At 34.8% G+C, this 20,711-nt stretch overlaps 2 protein-coding genes across 6 annotated transcripts in view; one reads left to right on the top strand and one right to left on the bottom strand.

Annotated features, from left to right (window-relative positions):
• Nucleotides 1–20,711, top strand: part of LOC119649871 (serine/threonine-protein kinase unc-51) — a 94,143-nt gene that overhangs the window by 32,213 nt on the left and 41,219 nt on the right. The gene's annotated exons all lie outside the window — the stretch shown is intronic.
• LOC119649872 (serine/threonine-protein kinase 11-interacting protein) lies at nucleotides 323–18,273 on the bottom strand. 2 transcript variants are annotated; one of them, XM_038052247.1, is made up of 7 exons: nucleotides 17,245–18,273; nucleotides 2,709–2,929; nucleotides 2,419–2,651; nucleotides 2,013–2,297; nucleotides 1,253–1,493; nucleotides 889–1,155; nucleotides 323–784 (listed from the first exon to the last, which is right to left on the bottom strand). In XM_038052247.1, the coding sequence occupies exons 1-7, from the start codon at nucleotides 17,292–17,294 to the stop codon at nucleotides 633–635; spliced, it is 1,449 nt and encodes a 482-aa protein (XP_037908175.1). In that variant the 5' UTR covers nucleotides 17,295–18,273; the 3' UTR covers nucleotides 323–632. The 2 variants fall into 2 exon arrangements, with proteins under 2 accessions (XP_037908175.1, XP_037908176.1); XM_038052248.1 differs by lacking the exon at nucleotides 2,013–2,297.

Raw genomic sequence — 20,711 nt, forward strand, 5'->3', positions numbered from 1 at the left:
TCACCTTAATCTACAGTAATAAATGTTGCCTTTCCAGCACAACCCAGATTTAGGAGGTTCTTTTAATATCATATGCTATATACTAAGTTGGGCAACTACATTTTTGTGGGTATACGCGTACACGTGTTGCCACTTGCAAATTAATCGGTTCACTATGGGTTTATTATCTACCATTAATCTATAATACAATAAATATTCCAATATATCTTTGCATTAACGAATCTTAGATATAACCCCAGAACGGAGTTTCTCATTTTAAAAGATCATTCTAGAGATGGCTTTAATAATGGTGGTAACCGTTTTTGAAATTAATTTAACGAAATATCTCAACACCTCATTTATTGCCGAACAATTTGACACAATATCGTTTTTAACAAATTCCTCTAAACAGAAATGAAACCTTCTTTAATCTTGCAAGTAGATAAATACTAAACTGACGATTTATATTACAAAATAAATAATAATTTTCTCTAAAATTTATTCACTTGTCAGTATTCGATCTCCTTAGTGAAATCTAAAATTAGTCTTTATAAAAAATTAATGTTTCATAGTTCTAATTAATCTTTAACTTAGTATCTCTACAATTTGCTCCATAAATACATATATCGCGTTTGTATCACTTAACTTTTAACTTAAACTTTATTCAATGGTATCTCTTCAGCAGGCCGGACTTGGTCTGTCGGAGGCGGGCGTCTTGTACGACACATTTTCGTTTTAACACCACAAATATCCCGACGACAGATGATCCCAATGATAATCCCAGCAACTGCGACTATTATTATTCCTAGAAAATAATGAAAAGGGATCCAATATAATTTTTTGTTCAAATATTTGGTGATGTGTATTCATATTTTTTATGTATATTCAACAATGGGATATCATGCTCACCAATAAGGATATGATTGATTGTTTGCGATGATATCGCAACCTTATACTCCTCCTCGTCGCCAGAATCGTCTGTTTGTTGATTTATAGCTGGTGTGGTGCCATTTGAAAGACTGTCAGATAGAGTTCTATTTCTCTGCGTCGGTTCCATGGCTGACGGAGGACGCCTTCTCTTCGGAACACTTTCTTGCTCACTTTTTATCGATTTTTCACCGTTTTTGTTGTCCGCATTGCTCGAGTTATCTCTTGAAGCGAAGGATTTCAAACCATCTACAAGATAAGTTGAAAAGTTGTAATAATTCGTTTGAAAGCTACTTATATTCAAAAGTAATGGAAAATAAATGGAGTAAAATAGAACAAGATGTACCTTTGTCATCAGTACTGGGCATACCGTTGTCATCGCCCTCGGATGATTGTCTCGGAATGATACTATCATCGAATGATGAATCCGATTCAAGCTCGAAACAACTTATATCGAATTTTGGAAAGCTGATTATATCAATTGATGTTAGGAGTTTACACAATTCTCTGATGGTGTTTTCCTCTAGTTCAGGCAGTTTTAATTTCACGAGGTCTTTCATAGGTTCGAACACTTTTATATCGATTTGCTGCTTGCGTGTAGTTTATGCACATCGGCAACGAAAACCGGGAAATAAAATGGATAAATTGTTAAATGTATGTCGTACATTTGTGCTAGATTTGGATCTGATTCGGCTATATTCGGAATATTCGACGCTGCAATTGTTGGTGGCGAAAAGTTAGAAGGTAAAACAACTGTTGATATTTACTTTGAGTGGAATAAGGGAGGGGAATCAATGTCAGGGAGTGGAAATCTTTATGCAACTAAAATGGAAACATACGTGTCTTTTCTGTATGAAGAATATAATATAATAGAAGGCAGGAAATATTCACACCTTAAAAAGTATTGATCACCAATTGCATAATATTTTTCTATACTTTAATTCACACTTCGCAATGAATCAAAATTCATTCGAACAATTTTTTCAAATAATGAAGCAAGAAAACTAGAATCCATTAGCCTCATATAGTAACGGTATCACCGCTTTAAACATCAATTAACACAACCTCAAGTGATAACTGAAATATGTTATAAAAAATTGACCTACCTCATCGAATTCATTATTCCCCAGATCAAGTGCGGTCAATCTAGTTAAATTACTGAACGTGTTAGCATTAATTCCATGCACTTTGCATTTGTTCAAACTCAACTCCTGTAAATTTGGCTGATTGAGGAACGAATGTGATGATGAACTGGCGGATATGGCAATTGGATTGTGACTGAGGTTCAAGGTCCTCAATGCATATAAACTAGAAAATGCATTTCTGTCGATTTGCGATAAATGGTTATTTACAAGGGAAAGGTATTGTAGTTTCTCAAGGCCTGAGATTTTCTGGAATAAAAATTAGGAAATGTTAATTCCACACATGATGGTTGTGGTGAATAAACTTGAATATTAAATACGAAACAAAAATAAGTTTGAATAGCAAGTATAAGATACAAAAATCTCTTACCGTAAAATCAACAGTGCCCAATGGATTATTATCTAAAATCAGTTCCTTCAAGTTCCTACAACTAGAAAAATCTCCTTGTTCCAATTTTTTTATAACGTTGCTACTTAAATCTAATTTTTCAACTACGTGTGGAAGCGCGTATGGCACATGTTCAAGGTTTCGCATTGAACAATTGATGTAAGTGAAGTCGAAATTACAGTTGCATTCCTCCGGACAAACATAATTTGGAGTATCTGTAACAAGTTATAAGTTATCTGAGGCAATATATAGATAGATTATTGTGTACATACCTTGAAACGTTCCTCCTAAAAGTTTTGGAATTCTTTGAGTTGTTGCTTTGGTCCTGGAACTAAATCGAGTTGTAGGCGCTGGAGTAGTTGTAGAGGAGGTTGTTGGTGGTTCAGTCTCATTGAGTATTTCATTTAAATCATAGTCATAATCGTCCTCCTCATAGTTTTCACCCACATAATCATCTACACCGTTATCATTGGCAATTTCGCCTAATGACGGCCTGAAAAAAGTTTTCATAATTAGTTGCTAGTGTTAGCATCGTCATCAAATTTTATTGAGGAATCCTATTAGGCAACCAACATTTCGGAGTAGCTAATACGAAATGTATCTCTTGTAATTATTATGCATGTATGTAGGCATAAACCTCGCTTATGAGCTCATAAACTGTTTACTTTGCCCTGAGACAAGGTCCATTCTATCTACGCAAATGCTGTGTTCCAACAGCTAGTCAGAACTGTGGACTTTAAATCTTACATTGCCTCTGCTCCAATGGCACTTTGTTGGCCATTACAATATATATTTCAAATTTGCATACTTTAACAAATGATTAACTGCGCCTGAGCTGATACGAACAATATTATCAACTCAGTGATTCACGTAAAATCCTCTAATCGTCTTATCAAAAATATGTTAAACACAATTCTATTTATTTTGACCAATCGCACTTTGTTGTATAACAAAAGAATGTGATTCAGTCGTAAATAAAGTGATCAATTTTTTACAGGGGAACATTTCAAACACCTTTAGGTATCCGATTTTACGCGCACACCTGTTCAATTGAATGTCAATTGAATAGTATGTTTAAGGAAAAAGTTCTCCTGATAAATGACTAATGAGCGCTAATCAATTATGTTTTTCACCATTTTAGTTAGTGAGGTGTCATTTCGATTAGTAAATAATGATTAAAAGCATATCCGCTTGATGTCATAGTTTTCCAGTTTATCGAGGCACATTTTCTGAATTAAATATAGATAGGATCTTTGAAAGTTTAAGCACGTATAAATCTAGAGACGCCGAAGCTGCATCTTGTTGAGTACAATAAAGTAAAATAAAGAAAAGCCCATACTACAGCAATCACAATCGGATTGATAAGCAATGTGTTATGTTCTATTATCGACAATGTCTAATATTCATTAATTAACCTTTTGCGAATTTACCCGGACAGGTGCGAACTCCACGTCAACTTTGTTTGTAAAAAGTGGATCCATAGAAATAATCACAAATTGATAAAGCCGGGAAACGGGAAACTCATCCAAGATCTTGGGCCGTTAGATTCGCAAAGCAGATAAATTTGTGTAAACTATACATTTCCACATCGCTATTGTAAGTAAGCAAATGACACGACCTTGAGAATTGAATGCTCTTTCCCAGATTCTTCACGGTCAAGTTGCGAGTATAGTCGCTTCAAATTATCTGCTCCCCCGGTCGCATTCAAAAAGGCCACAAAACTCGTTGAAAAAAACCAACTGATCGAAGGATTGTATCAAATTTGGTAGACATCCTAAACCTTACTACTGTGATCAAAAATTAGTAAGACAATTGAATTGAAATTTCGCAAGCATTAGGATATTTTTTTTCTTTGTGTTGGTAAAACCTTAACTGACATCTATGTCAAATTTTGAGACCATAGCTTCAGTGGTACTTAAATCCTTATCCTTAAATGAGGCACGCGTGTTTTTATTCAACAACAAAATGACATTTTTCGATTTTTACAATGAGTGAAAAAAATTCCACAAAAGGGTTGCATTGAATTTTGTTTTAAAAATAGTATTTCGGCTACCTAAACACTGGATATGTTGAAAAAGGCATTTGGTAATAATGTTTTTTCGAGAGCTAGTGTTTTCGGTTGGTACGAATTTTTCAATGAAAGCAGAGAACGCATTGAGGACGATGATCATCTTCGTCGTCCTTCCACGTCTACCGATGAGAACAACGTCAACCAGGTCAAGAATTAAGTTAATCATTTGACTAAATTCAATAAATTTTGAAGGACCAATTAGACCTCAGACGCGTCTCATCTCATTTGGTACCAAAAAAACGAAATTTGTTTAAAAAAGACCGTCGTGACACTAAGTCTGTAAAACCATAATTTATATCAGTGCGACGCGCCTGGCCTATTCGACTAAGTTAGCTCCGTCTGACTTCTGGTTGTTCCCTAAACTGAAATTGCCACTTCGTGAACATCGTTTTGACTCGATTCAGGAGATTTAAATCACAATGAAGAAAGCCCTAAAGGCGTTTCATGAAAATGATTTTAACAACTGTTCTGAAGACTGGAAAAAACGTTGACATAAGTGCATTGCATCCGGAGGGAATTACTTTGAAGGCGACGAAATAAATTTGGAAGAATAAATAAATGGTTTTTGTTTTATTTAAAAAGTCTTACTATTTTTTAATCTATATATCTCCGTTCCACTCCTTTATGGAGTATGGAGTATAGAGCATCCACACAACCTCTTCGTTGTTAATGTTATTTGATCCTTTACTTTGTTTTCATTGAGAATGTGCTTCAGTTTCATTATCATCATACTTAATACTGTGAGAGCAACCAAATCAAGACGCTTATGCCTAACCAGCTCAAAAATCACGCCGCCCAACCTTGATAATATTTAATAAAAGTATGACCAAAGTTGAGTTTTGCAGCTTATCTTAGTCATTGATATCGTAATAATGGAATGGGTGATAATGGAGCTCCTAAAAAGGACTTTGTAATAATAATCGGACTATTTCTAATTCTCATTAGGCCAAGGGTTATAAATGAAAATGAGGGTTCTTCCATATTTTCTAAAATGAGTGTCGTTCTTGTCATTCATTAAAGTAGTTTAGCTCTGGCCAGAAGGGGCGAATTTATGTTTCAAAAATTTCAAAAAAAAATCCTTGCAAAAAAATTGTGAATAAATTTCATCAAACTGGTTCGGCTTATGACTTCTCAAGGTCTGAATGACCCTGCGTAGCAAGATTCACCAATCATCAGGTTTTGTGAACCAACTTGGTACTTATAGTTATATAAAGACAATTTGAGGCAGCGGCTTTTGATGAGGCGGTTTTGCTGCACAGACCCTAAAGCATTTGAACGAGGATAGTAAATTCCTTAACAAAAATCATTTTCAAAAACGAAACTCACTTTAACTCCAGTGGGAACGTTTTCAGTAACGAGCTTCATTTCCACTTTGGCGGGAATGTGACCTAACCAACATTAATGAACTTAGGATCACCATACCGATGTAAGCAAACTAATGCTTCAACTTAAAGCCGCATGTTGGAGCAATTAGTGAATCGGCAGCATCATTGAGCCGTACTTCTTTGTAAAAGGTACTGACCAAATAGTTAAGGTTTCTTGAGATGTGGAAATAGTTTTTGTGGAAGGTTTAAACTTGTAGCATATGTGATTTCAACAATATGATGAAAGGACACATACTACAACTGCTGATATATCAACATTTCACAAATTCGATTCATAAAGACGTAACTCCTACCTGTATGATATTAACGTAAAATCGTTACGGTCTCACAAACTATAATTGTTAAGAATGGAATAATATCCGTATTAGAGAATACTTCTCTCCAAGGGGCACAAATGGAGATATTTCCCTAGCACTAAAATCTATATTCCCCTCAGTTATTGTCGCTCTTATGCGAATGGGATAATTTTTTAAGTAAACTCCTCCTGTGGACCCATTTGAGTGTGTCCTACCTAGGAAATGATCATAATCGTGGTCTTTTTCTTTCCAGTTTGTTGGTTTTTATACACAATGATTCTTTTAAGGTTTGCCTTTCCACATTTTTGAGAGATCAGTTGTAACTAATTAATTCATTCAACCCCGTTTTCATATGAGATGCGCATTTGATAAAAACAATATGTTTATGCAGTAGATGTTACAAATGGTTGGTATTTTAGTTGTCTCCCTCATCATAAAAACTTTATACATTACAGCAGCAATGTCGTGGTGCGAAAATTAATTTAAGGGGGGTTTTGCAGCCAATTACTAAAAATTATAATAATTTATTATTATCAACTTTATTTGAACAGATATCGTTATATAGGGTATTTCGGAGCCTAGGTAGCATATAGTGGCAGCCTCCTGATTTTTTTTCAGATTTTTCGGTTGTGATTTAGATAACTAATTTTTGAGCCATTTAAAGCAGCAGTTTTCCCGCCGTATCATCATCATCAACGGCGCAACAACCGGTATCCGGTCTAGGCCTGCCTTAATAAGAAACTCCAGGCATCCCGCTTTTGCGCCGAGGTCCACCAATTCACCGTATAGCGTTCTTATTCCGTCAAGTTTCATTGCTAACGATAAGAAATCTCAGGAACTCTTAAAAATGCTTAAGTGAGTAAGTGGAAACTACCTGCAATCAATATTTTCCATAAACATTTTCTCCATTAAAAAAAAGGCATCAAGTAATCATGTAAATTGCTTCTTAAGCGATAATAAATTTTTGTAAACGCAGTACGTTGAGGGACTTAGTTTAATTGTTGGAACAACTCTAAATAGTATCTCAGTGTCGACGACCTTAACTTTAGGTTCATGCTCCCTGCATTGCGATATTGATTTTCCATATTTGCAAGTAATCACATTCCTACGATCACTGATAAGGTTCTATCAACGAATAGTGTTTAGCACATTCTGAATAAAAAAATGTCGACCGACTGACGCAATTCCTGCCTCTCCCTCTCGGTATCAGGTTTATTAGGAATAACAATCCAATGTTAAGAAAAAAATAAGAGTTCTAGCAATTATAGAACAAACTTTATTGAATCAACTCTCTTCTTAATCATTAGATGGGTTTTATAGTTTGCTGCTATTTGTATCGGGAGGAAAAAAAATCGGACACTTATTTGTACGGCACGGCTGAATAATAATAAAAGTGAGCCAATCAATTAAATTTTCCTCATAATGACTCCAGTCAATCGTAATTCCGTACAACAGGTTATTGCGATCTCTTCAACATTAAAGGTTTTGCAAAAAGAGTTGACTTGTCTTAAAATGAATCAGGATCAAAGACGTGGTTTGGATAGGCCTTCCCCTTAATATCCCTCCATTTCACTTTGGGAATTGAAAAACAGTGTCTGCCCCATATATTAAATTTCCAGAATAAAGCCATAGACAAAAGATGATCAACTGATTTATGAACGCATAGTATGCATTATGCAGAGTAGTCCTCTTCCACCCTGAAGAGAATTAAGATGATTTTATGCGCGATTATGGAAGCGGACGCCAAAAAGAATTTAGTCGATGTTCTGTCTTCAATTTTACGCTTATTACCTGCTTTCCTCGACTGTACTGATTTTATTGAGATAAACTTCATCGACTTCAATGATCGAAAATAAGTCATGGCATTGTTATCAACCGCTTTCGTCCTAGTCATCAAACAAGTCATATTGTCTGAATACAAATCAAACCATATCAACAAACTTGCAGTATGGTAAAAAAAGACGACTAACCGTTTCATCCAGGACAGAGGTAACTCATTAGACGCTGCCTCACCTCTGCCCTGGGAGTAGCGTGACCGAAATTGACAACAGGTGGAAAACGCTCCTTTATATAATCGCAAAAACGGGACAATGGTGCGAATTATATCGCCAATAGATTGAGCCTAAGCGAGGCCAAAGCTAGATTTTCGTTTGGGATTTGAGGGATCCTAAGTCCATATCTACTTGATGTTGGACCAGACCAAATGGGGAACAACTTACTCTCACGTTTTATGTTTTTTTTGCATAATTGGGTGCTACGCCCCAAACGAGAGGTCCGTGGACCATAAAACGTGAGGATAAGTTACTCCCCATTTGATCCGGCTCAATATCAAGTAGATGTGGACAGGATAACCAATTATCGGAAGTACAAAGTAACGAAATTAACTTTGGGGATCGATAAGTTTGTACGAATTAGCAAGAAATACATATTATCGATGTATGAATTATCGGGATTCCACTGTATTGTAAAGTTGGGATGGAAATGGATGTACTTTGTTTTAAATATACGTTCCGAATTGGTAACCTGGATGGCTAGGGAAAACGAGGGTAGTTCCAACACTTTTAAAAAATCGGAAAAATTAAGTTGTAAATAAACAGCGAATATAGAGATCATGTTAAAGAAGCCTTCAGTTACACTTCTGGAATGGCTTTATGTGCATTGGCACAACATCAACATATTTATTCATCAATGATGTGAACACCTTCACATGAAAAACTGAAGTCATCGAGCATTGTCATAGCCTCATGAAAATTATCATCAAATGTATCATATTGAGTACAAGGCGTTAGTAACAAGTCCTCCTGGGTGTCATTAGGGTTTTCCTAGCGAAATATTGGAATTCCAAGTTAGATATATATTCGATAACGCTGTCGTATAGTCTTTAACAGTATCGATGATCTGGACTGAATCTGTTCACATCAACAATAACAAAAAGTGACGAGGTATGAGATATATTTACTTAAATAATCGAAGGTGTAGATAGAAGTAGAAGTTCACAGTTTCACCACTCCTAAAATTATATTAGTTATTCACTAGTGCTAAGTTTCCTAACTTCATCAAAACAGGCAACAAAGCGGGGAGGGCATAAATTCACTCCAATACTTTTCGAAACTCTGGAGCTTAAAATTTCTTATAATTTCCCGTCTCGTATAATTTGTCGAAATTTGGCTTTCACATTCATACGTGATTTATTAAATATTTGAACAATGGCGTAAGAACTGCTACTACTATAAAAATAATTTATCCAGAGTTTGACGTAATGTTTCCAACTTGCATTCTACCAAAATAAAACTGGGACTGAGTTATTCAAATGGTCTGCGTTGATGGTTTTTATAATAAAATTCTTTTATGTTAGTATTATATTCAATGGTTTTGGCTTTAAGTTTGATCTTTATGCGGGGAGCCAAAGCCAATTCATCATATTTTAGTCGATATTTTGCGCGTGAATTACGTATACGGCTTGTTCCAAAAGAGCTGAACTTTCTGCAAATGGCGCGTTGCAAAAAGTCACTAAAGAAATAGAACAAGTTAATTCAGACCCTGCATTTATAAAACGCAAAATGCAGGTGACGAAATTTGGATTTGTGAGTATGACATGCTAACAAAGTAACCGACAACGTTGCGACTCAAATGAATCACACAAAGTAACTTGTCATAGAAAGAGTACGGATGATTGCTTTGCTCATTGAAAAATTAAAAATTACGACTATGTATTTTGAAGGACACCAAATAAATTTTAATGATTTATGTTGTTTTAGGCTGACTACCGGTTATATTTTGACAGAATATATACCCTAGATAACATAACCGATCCTACATTTCTACATATCAATACGGCTCTATTACTATTTGGTAAACCCACTCGCTCAAACCTAATGAAATTCCATCAATCAGCTTTCCAACGTTATAAATGAATAGTTGTTGTTTTGCGGGAAGCACTGGAAAAGCCAAAGCACTCATTCGACCTTAATTTTCCCGTTTTAGTTACATAATATAACCTATCTCTTATCGGTTAATCAATTTATTGTTACTTAACATATCAATGAGTTTCTATTTATACAGATAATAAAAGGGCGCCTTTACAATTTTTCAGTTTATTTTGTTAATATCTGGTTTATTATTTCTTTCAAATCTTATTATTGCTAAGCTGTCCAATAATTGTCATTTTAACATGCAACTTCTCAAAAACCCTGAACATGGAGCGACATAAAAACATGTAACTGAGATACATAAATTGCGCAAATTATTGCAATTTAAAATTTGATATTTTGTGTGTGTATTATTATTCTTGTTTTCTTAGAAAATGACCATATTAACTACTTTTGTTAATAAAACTGTTTCCGCATTTCATGTCTACCTTGAACTTTGTTTACGACGATAAAGTGTTAATTATAATACATTTACGTTTATTCATCTTGGATAAGGCGCATTAAAAAACACGTTAAGAGTTTTGTAAAAACAGAAGCTCTATAGTTGATTGAATGTTTGTCCGCCTCTTCTTCCCGTTTTGTAATCTATTTTCCCAAAAACAACCAAGCATTTACTCTCAAGACTTGTCAGGATTGTCTCATAAATATATGAAATAAAAGGGAAAAGTTTCCATTTATTTCTAAAATAAGCGTCAGACATGGTTTGTTAGTAAATCTTCCCGGAATATTAAATATGCAATAAAATTGTTTAGTCAATAATTCTGTTAATTTGCAATTCTAAAAACTAACATATCTAGATGAAAAATCATAATGATACAAACTATTTTTATATCAAACCAAATAAAATTGGGCTTAAAATTTTGCCTTGTTTGGAAGATGGATTTGCGAGTTTTGAATGACATTCCCCCTAGTCACTCTTCCTTTGTTCTTAAGAATACAATTTAAAGAATTGGAATTGCCTATTGGCATAAAGACTATCATGAGAACTTGCGAAATTAGGTGTGAATCCTGTAAATATTAAAATAGTTAGGGTAGCTCACAAATTTTATTTCGTAAACACTTAAAAGCCTTTTGAGATCTAGTCTAGTTTTTCTAAACGCCTTATGCCCAATTAAATCAAATGCTGTTCATGTTATGTAACTGCACTGAATCTTATCTAATATTGAACATCTTTCATAAGCCTATCTACCACCCAACTACGCAGATCATTAGCTGCGGGATAACAATTAACATATAATTGAATTTAGCCGCTTTGCACGCATATGCTTGTAATATAATAGAAAGTTTAAACCAAACACCGTAGAAGTAAACTGGGAACTACAAAAAGATACTTGTGTTTACATCATGATTCACTATACAGATAGTCAACCCGATTTAGGTTAATATAACAAGTTGCACTTTTTATTTCAACTTGATTAAAACTTTTCATGGAATGGTGTGTTCATGTTTTTATCTTTTCTGTTAATTTTTTCATTTTTTTAAATACGATGCAGATGCGTCCAGTATGGTTCAAGAAAATTTCCAATTGAATAAATATTAATAAATAATTGATTATTCAAAAAAGAAAACAAGAGGCATGATGAAGCCAGTAAAAATGAATGCTTAGAAGAATTGCTCTGAATCAAGACAGAGGAAAATAAAACAGTTAAATGAGTGGCATAGTAACATAAATGACTTTTTCTAAAAGTTAACAAATTTAATCTTAATAGGTGGTAATAAATAATTCAAAAATGAACATATTTTATCTCGACAAAATATAACCCTTTGATAAGCCAAGGAAATATTTTTACATATGACAATCATTGATGAAATATTTAGTCACGGAAAGTTCAAAGGGCTTTGTATGAACAATTTGCAGTTGATTCCAAAAATTCCCTGGAAAATCCGGTACATTTGATTATGTCTATATGGATTGAACTTGACCCACCTACTGTACCCATTCAAACATCAACTAGTCATGCAGGTGGGTTCGTCATAGTTTAGAAAGCTATCAATTTTCCCCTTTTAAGAGCAACGTCTTGAACGTTGCATAAAAACGTAAACGGTCAACAAGCACGCTAAGTTTTGGACCTTCCTAATGGATTGAATTAAAATGAACTTTGGTGCAAGGCGTTTGTGTCAGAATTGATAGCTAGACTTGCTGGAAAATTAAAATCATATGTTGGAGATATAGGTTACAGTTGGTATCAAATTTCGCATCGATTATTGACTTTATCGATTTCAACTGTCTGCCAGCCTATTAATTCAATTAAGTTCCATCGAAGACTATCCAGTTTCGTATTTAGAGTGATATATTTTTAGAAGATGATTTTTTTAGAAGAAATTATCACAGTAGGAATTATGTATTAGTTGAATATATAATTATACAGAATATAATTATATATGTATGACACTTGAATAAATAAATTATTGGTGGAAGTATTTTTCGTTGAATAATAAGTATAGTAAGAAATATAGTTAAGGTTAGTTGGTGCAAACGTATTTAAAAGCAGCGTGCATATATATTCCTCCGAATTCATTTTTCCGGATAAATTGATAGCATTGTCAACGGCAATGACAATGTTTGAGCTCCATATGTCATTCAGTGTCTCATTTGTCGTTTTTGTTACTCCACTTAACAGTGTTCTTTAATTTGTACGGTCTCAGATTGAATCTGAATAAACAAAATTTTTGGCGACCGATGCCACAAAACTGGCACTATCACTGTCAGTGGCAGTGATTTGCCCAGAACTGAACGATATAAATATCTCAGATCAATGCTGTCAGCTGATGGTAAACTGTGTTATGAAATTGCTTCCCGCAGTAGCACAATTTAGATGAATTGGCGTTCTACAACTCGCGTTCTTTGTGAGCCACGTATCAAAGGACGTCTCAAATCGAAAAATGCCCTCTATGATTCTGAGTGTTGGATCGTGATTTTTAAGCCTCGCGACTGTATTTAGATGAGGTCTTTGACAGAGCAAAACCGATCCCGCTTCTGAACAGGTCAAAGGCTGAAGAAGAAGAAGAAGGATTTTCACGATATATTGTTTTGTCTAACAGCGAATTTGCCTAAAGTTTTATCCTTCGGGTGAAATTTCGAATGCCAAATAATTAAAGATGTTACAGAAGGTTAACATATAAGTGGGTCAAGTCATTCAAGGACGGTGACCAAGTGGCTAGCGATTTGTTACGTTCTGGCTGTCCAGCAATGGGCTAACTAACGTAAATGCTGATAAAATAAGGGAAATCTTACTCAAAAATTGTCAGTACAGCTTAAGAGAGCTAACTTGTGAACTGAACATTTCTCAAAGGTCAGTTCGGGAGACTGCAGTTTATCTTTTGGATATGGGACACGCCAGGAAGGCTTATTCGAAAGGAGATGATTTTTTGCCAATAGCAGCATCGAAAATCAGATTTGAAGTCATGGTTCTTCGAGTCATTAGTAGTCTCATTTTTAGGTAACGCATCATAATTTGCCACGAAACGTGATCTCTGTTTTCAAAACTTGCAAAAATGTATGAAAGATTAGGTCAAACATTCACAAGTGTGCTTTGCTTTAAGTTAACCTACTTTCACTTTTCATAAAATTTACTTTTTTACTAGAACGTAAGTAATAGGAACACTAATTTCATTGAATAACGTATTTTTCAAGTTGAAAATGTCGACTTTTATGAGGTACAGCAACGATTTGCCAATCAATTACATGCGACACTAAAAAGTAGTACGTTTGAAAACCATGGGATAGGTTCAAATGGTGAGATAATAGGGGCGGCATAGATTGGTTGAGAAACAGTAGGAAATATAAAAAAAACCCTTGCAAAATGACGTAACGCTAAATCTGCACGGATAGGTAGCAATATTTTGTGTCTGGTGGGATAAGAAGGGTATTCTGAAACCTGGTGAAACAGTCAATACTGAAATCTATCAACGTCAAATGATCGATTTGAATCATTTAATACTTCAGAAAGGCTCGATTATCTAGAAAAAGCTGCCGCCACTTTGAATGAAATATGTATGTATCTTATCATTCCCCCATAATAAACTTGTATTTTTTAATAAAAAAATCCGGTTTCATATTTAAACAGCTGGTATGAGTAATTCGATGATAGTTGAAACAAATAGAAAACTTTGTTCTTCTATTTGCAATTATTGTTTGACGTAATCCGTCCTTATCAACACTAGTTTTGAGCACCGTAAGACATTAGGATTCTCGCTGTTGATATGAACATCTTGCAATTACTAATCCGCAAACCAAGTTGAATTATGTCTTGACGGATGTGAGAGGACTTTATTCCAGGACCATACAAATCTCTTGTTATTAATGAAATTTTAATCGCCGTCCGTTTTGAACTTCATGATCTTACTACTAAAGCGACCTTTATAGAGTGATGGATTATTCTTTGCATTGTATTTGTAATTAAATAAGGGTAGATCCTACTACGACTTTCTACAAATTTTCGATACGGCTCTCTATTTTATTCATGGTTAAATTTAATGTACGCTAAATTCTTGTTTCTTTTTAAATGTGGTTCCCAGTTTTTTATTATCTTCTTTATCCCTTATTAAGTATCTTTTTCTTCTTCAGTCTATCCCGTTCAGAAGCGGGATTGGCTCGTTTTATTCAATTACAGCATTTTGCTTGGTCATAAACCTGATTTGGATAGAGTCCAGAGACTCGATTCATCATCTAGTATATCAAGCCATTGTTGTTAAGGCCGGTCTTTGATCGTTTCTCAATCAATTTTTTTAAGTTCAAGTTCAGTTGAAGATGTCAATTCCGACTGAAAATATTACCACGGAAAAATCATGTATCATCAATGACGAGCTTGAATCCAAAAGACAAGGCCTGAAGATGGAATACACAACTCCTGCAGCGCGAATTCTTAGCGATTTTCTTGAGGGGGCAGTGCCGTCACTATTATAAAAATTAGTTGGAAAATTAAATGAAATGTTAAATTCGGTGAAGTTTTGAAGTTTTAAAAAAAGGTGTAATTTTGCCTCACGATAATTCACAGTCCTATATAGCCCAAATAACGCAAAAATGGATTCAAAAACTGGGTTGGGAGATTTTTCCGTGTCCTCTTTATAGTGTAATCCCGCCACTTTGGACTTTCAAATGTTTGGTCTCCTTATGTTGGGATTATGTTGAAAAATAATCAAATTTGTCTCGTCACTTTTGAGATACATCGATTTCATCCATCCATAGAGAACTCTTTCAGTGAATGGGCGAGATTTGTTACCAGTATATGATAAGGTATTCTCATCTGAAAGATCTCAGTGCCAGCAATATTCTATTCTATTCTGGGGTAGTCTACTGGCTTTTGGTTAACCAAAAGGTCTTGGATTTATCCTATCTTTGCAGTATTTCTACAATAGTTTGCAAGGGTGTGGTCTTCCAACTAAAATTTTTTTCTTTGTATATCCGAAAGCATACCATCTGGTTTAAATTTGGAGAGTTTGAAATGCATTCAACTAAGTTTGTAGATTGAATGCCTCTTTTGAATCCTTCTAGATTACATTTCAAACTCGATTCACACAAAATTCCCAAAGAAATCATTACACATTTTGTCGATGGGGAATGACGTTTCTTTAGTTTTGGAAATAGTTTCAAATTCGTAATTCCCATCGAAGTCATTTTATGAAAATTTGATTTTTTGGCTTTTAATCATTGAAATATTTTCAGTAATACCAAAGTGTCAACTATCCCACTGCCGATCAACAATCTTTTATTAAAATGTTCAAGGCACGGAAATTGAAAATATTAAAATAAATACAATTTAAGGCCCCCGAAAAAAAATGTGACAAATCAAAGAGTTCAGAAAAGATAATAACAGATTACAAGATTCTCATTATCAAATAATTTACTTTTGTTTTACAAAGAATTTTATGAAATGATAACACCACCAGATTCATCCGTAACAACTGAATGAAGATTTTTTACTGTAGCAATTGACCTAAGAAGCATTCTATGGTTTGTTGATAAGTTTATCATGAAAATGTATACATATGTTCTAAATCAGAAGTAATAATAGTATTTCATTTTATACACAATAGATAAGCGTTTATTGCAACGTTAAAGCCACGAGTATGAAAATTCGGTTTGAGGTCTCAAAATATCATTGTTTAATTATCTTTTTTGTCCAATTTTTTTAAAAGAAAGACGCATTCTGGTGGCTTAGGACGCAATAATCTTCTAAAATGAGATTCATCCTGTTTCTTAATTTCCTCGCATTGTTGTATGGATTCCACAGTTTAGGGTTTCGTAAGTTTATGCATATATAATTTTATATACTTTCTCCAATGGCTAAACATTTTACGGCATTTCCGTACATACAGTATTCCAGAAATTAGTTTTATCCTTTTTCACAAAAGGACCCTACCAGCTTATATAAAGTTGTTTACCCTAACTTTGATATACACATTTCCTTATTCAGTATATGCGCATAATCCATTATATATGTAGATGGTAGGCACATTATTTGTGAACTTTATCGTGTTTTCTATTATTTCTGATTCTGAACAAACTTTCATGCATCACTTCACATACTCCTAAACAGAAGGCACTCATTGGTAAGTTCAATTGAATAAGGGAATTAATTGGGATCAAAAACCTTTTGGCACATTTCATATTCAAAATTCCATTTTCATATACTGAAATCTGATTTCAATTGCAATCAATTAATGGCTATGCTATTTTGGCATCATTTTCTACTTTCAAGCTAAACTTCATTCTGAAGGTTTGTAACAAAATATTCCATGAGACTGATCAGCCTGATAAAGTTGCATTATTTTTTTCTGCTTTACTCTCATAGCACGCGTCTTTGATTGTGAGTTCCGTAACTTCACCAACAACGAAGCAAGTCTGTTTTGAATGCCCTGTTTGGCAATCACTCACTATCAGCAAATGCCAACGGCCGAACCTATTATAACATATACTTGATAATGAACATTACTTTTGAAATGCTGACACAAATTTGTGTTCATAAGTAACGTTATCACTTTTATTACTAAAAATGCTGGTTGTCAGATTAAAATTTAGTTAGCATCAGCATCATATGACGAACATGTCTGCTCCTTTCTTGAACAAAAATAAACTAACTCCGAACAGGTTGCATTGCCCTATATCGAACGCTTTGTTTTCTTACCGAATTAATATGAAAAGTAAAATTATCCACTTTGCGTGTATTGCATTCATATTTGCAGTATGATAAGGTAACAATTTGTATTTCACTGTCTGAAGGTGAAGTAATAGTAACAATTCACACCGTTCCAAAGAGCATATTATGCGTTAGTTGCTACCCGCCTGCTTTATGGCTTTTGCAGAATTTCATATCACATTACGTCATGGTGATAAGCCAAAAGGAAACGATAACTAAGTACAATTAACAATCATTCGATTAGCTAACGATAATTATTAAAATTTCAGCACTGGAAACAATTTTCATCTCCTGTTATCCACAGTTATTTCCATATCAGATCTAAGCAGCACAACTCATTGAACTCCATATGCCATAAGCAAGGAATCACTCAGCACGCACTATCTTATCTTAAACGAATCTTGTTTTATTTTTCCGGCTCGATACCCGTCCTCAATTCGCACAATGCCACATAGAAATAATAACTTTACACGACCCGTTGCAGATAAGTAAGAATCCAACTAGTTTTCAGATAGAACAGTTTTGACTGACTGTTCTGTTTCGAAACGCTCATTAAGACCCGGCTATGAATTTTAGAGCACCAAGGGGAGGTCATTAAAAGTACGAAACTTAATCACCGCCCGTTCGTCAGTGAAAAGATGAACTTCGGAACCGGCATGACCTTTGCAACGCTATCGACATTACGCATTCACATTCCTCTTAGTAAGTCGTCTAAATTGTTTGTTTAACTTCACGAAATCCGGCCTCAATACTTGTTGTTCCGATTGATTTCCTTTGCTTTCACACTATTATATCAAATTCACTCAAGCGCATAGGAGCAACGCAAAGCTCAACAGTAAACCATCCTTTCAGTAGCCCGAACAGTAGAGTAATGAGAATTACTACTATAAAGTAATAACCGCGCCGTCTGCATCAATTGACTAATTACAAACGAATATTATCAAGTGGAAAACAGAAATTTTCAATGCGAACGCCGCATGGTGGAGCCCGATTTTCATACAAATCACAAATCGTATCTCTCTCAAGCTGCTTGTATCTGTCGTTGGCAAAAGATACGATTATAACACTATGAAGTAACGCCGGGTCTGGGTTTCTCTTAAATTTCTAGAGAATGCCCGAATGAAAACCGAACGTTGAGCTACATAACAGGGAGTGAAATCTGCTTTGTTGAGCTCTCAGTTTTGTAGATATGTAGTGTTGCCGTTGTTTGAGGTGCCAATATTTGATATAAAAAGCTTCAAAATAGACTAAGTATTGTAACATGGTATTGAAATTTATGGGCACTAAAAATACTTCATCCCTGAACTACGTTACCGATATTAAGATGTTTTCTTAAAAATAGTCATGATTTTCAAATGAATATTTAAATTTGACTCTTCTGAAGGGGAAAATGATCACACGAATGATAATATATTCTAGGTATTATAATTTACCTATGTCTCTCTACCATATAAAAAAGCTTTTTTCGCGGACATTGACTTTTGTCATATTTCTGTATATCTGATTCGAGGCACTTCCACCCCACACGTTTGTATTCTATCAATTGAAGGGTTTTAGAATTACAAGCTTTTTATAGACGGTAGACTGAGAAAAATCCGCGCACGGTTGCTGTCAGCCAACAGACCCTAGTTCAGCTTACAAAAACTATTCCGCTCGAAACGTCTCACTACAGGGTCAAAGCTCTTACTGTACAAGACAATGATCTTGCCAGTCCTCATGTATTCCTTGGCCGCGTTCGAGAGAAGAATCCTCCGAAGAATTTTTGGTCCCCTACATGAGGATAGACGATTTCATAGCCTATACAATGACGAAATCTATGAGCGATACCATGACCGTCAGGTTGTGGATAAAATCCGGCTCAATAGATTACGGTGGGCGGGTCACTTAATGCGTATAAATGAGGATGATCCCACCCGGAAAGTCTATAAGGACAATATATATGGTAGAAAAAGAAGACGAGGCAGACCCTGCCTAAGATGGAGTGATGGCGTAGGTCAGGACGCCAGACAGCTTTTAGGAATATTGAAATGGTGGACCTCGGCGCAAAACCGGGATGTCTGGAGTTCCTTATTAAGGCAGGCCTAGACCGGATATCGGTTGTTGCGTCGTTGATGATGATGATTTAGCATGTCAGATTTAGTGTCTGTGACAGACAGACATTGAACCGATTTTAATAAGGTTTTGTTTTGTAAACAAAGGTGCGTAGACATAACATAAGATAAGCACAATACCCGAACCGCCAAGTTTCCGGTATTCCGACTTTTTTTAGTTCTTCTTTTGTTATCTGCAATTACATCCATTACACTTTAGGCAATTTACATATCGTATTTACAACTTTGTACCTTTGAGTCAAGTTGCCTAAACACAGTCAATATCTCCATAAAATGCTTTGATTTTAAAGTTCTATTCTCGACTCCTAACTGGCTGGTCTATTTTGCTTCCATCAGGCAAACCTTTTCTTATATTTTTTTTCGTTGGAGAATCCATGTGATGTGAATGCCAATATTGCTACCGGCAGTCTTGCTTTTTTGGGATTGAATACCATTTAGGATGTTGGTCAAAGTCTCCAGCAGTGTTAGGTGTTGAAGTAGTAAACATTCAACGCCTAATGCTGCTTACCAAACTTGCAAAATTTTATTACATAGCTTAATTTCTTCTTCATTACATAGGTCAAGGTTATCTCCAGTACATGTAGATTACAACGCTAATAGATATGTCCCACCATGTTGAAGTCACTGTCGTACCTGAAATAAAACTAAGCATACCAAGTCAGAAAATAAGTGGGGTTTTAAAATTTATTTATACGTGTAAACTATCTTAGCACATCATTTGAATTACTTTATTTATTTGATTGAAATATGTTGAGTAAACATAAGATACCAATAATATTTGAACGTCTTTAAAATTCGGTACCCCTCACTACTGCTATACATGTCAAGCTAAAAAGCTTCCCTGGACTCTTATTAAACATTATGTTGTTGCGGATGAAATGCCGACTTAAATTATAAATTAGTAAAATTTTAAATAACTGTAACTTTTGTGAAAGTAAATTTTATTTATCAAAATAAGCACCAACAGATTCGATGCACTTCTCCCAGCGAAATACAAAAGCAATTATGCCAGTTTTGTAGAAGTCCAACTTTCTAGTGTGAAGAAATTCATCAAAGGCAATTTTGATAGCTTGCTTCATTGCTAAATTATTTTTCCGCCAAAAAGTGATATAAATGCCTAAAAATTTAGTAGTCGGTTGACGAGGGGTCAGGTGAATATGGTGGATGAGGTAAGGTCTCATACTGCAATTCGTTTAGTTTTTGGGCCGTTATTATACATGAGCATCACTTCATCTCTATTGAGCAATCTATGAATGAATGAATAGTATTTGGCATCATTTCAGTTTACTAGTGGTTACATGGGTATTTTGTTTTGCACAGGAAAAAAAATAAATGTATATTTAT

This window comes from Hermetia illucens, chromosome 2 (assembly GCF_905115235.1).
Source record: "Hermetia illucens chromosome 2, iHerIll2.2.curated.20191125, whole genome shotgun sequence".
NCBI classification, from domain to species: Eukaryota; Metazoa; Arthropoda; class Insecta; order Diptera; family Stratiomyidae; genus Hermetia; species Hermetia illucens.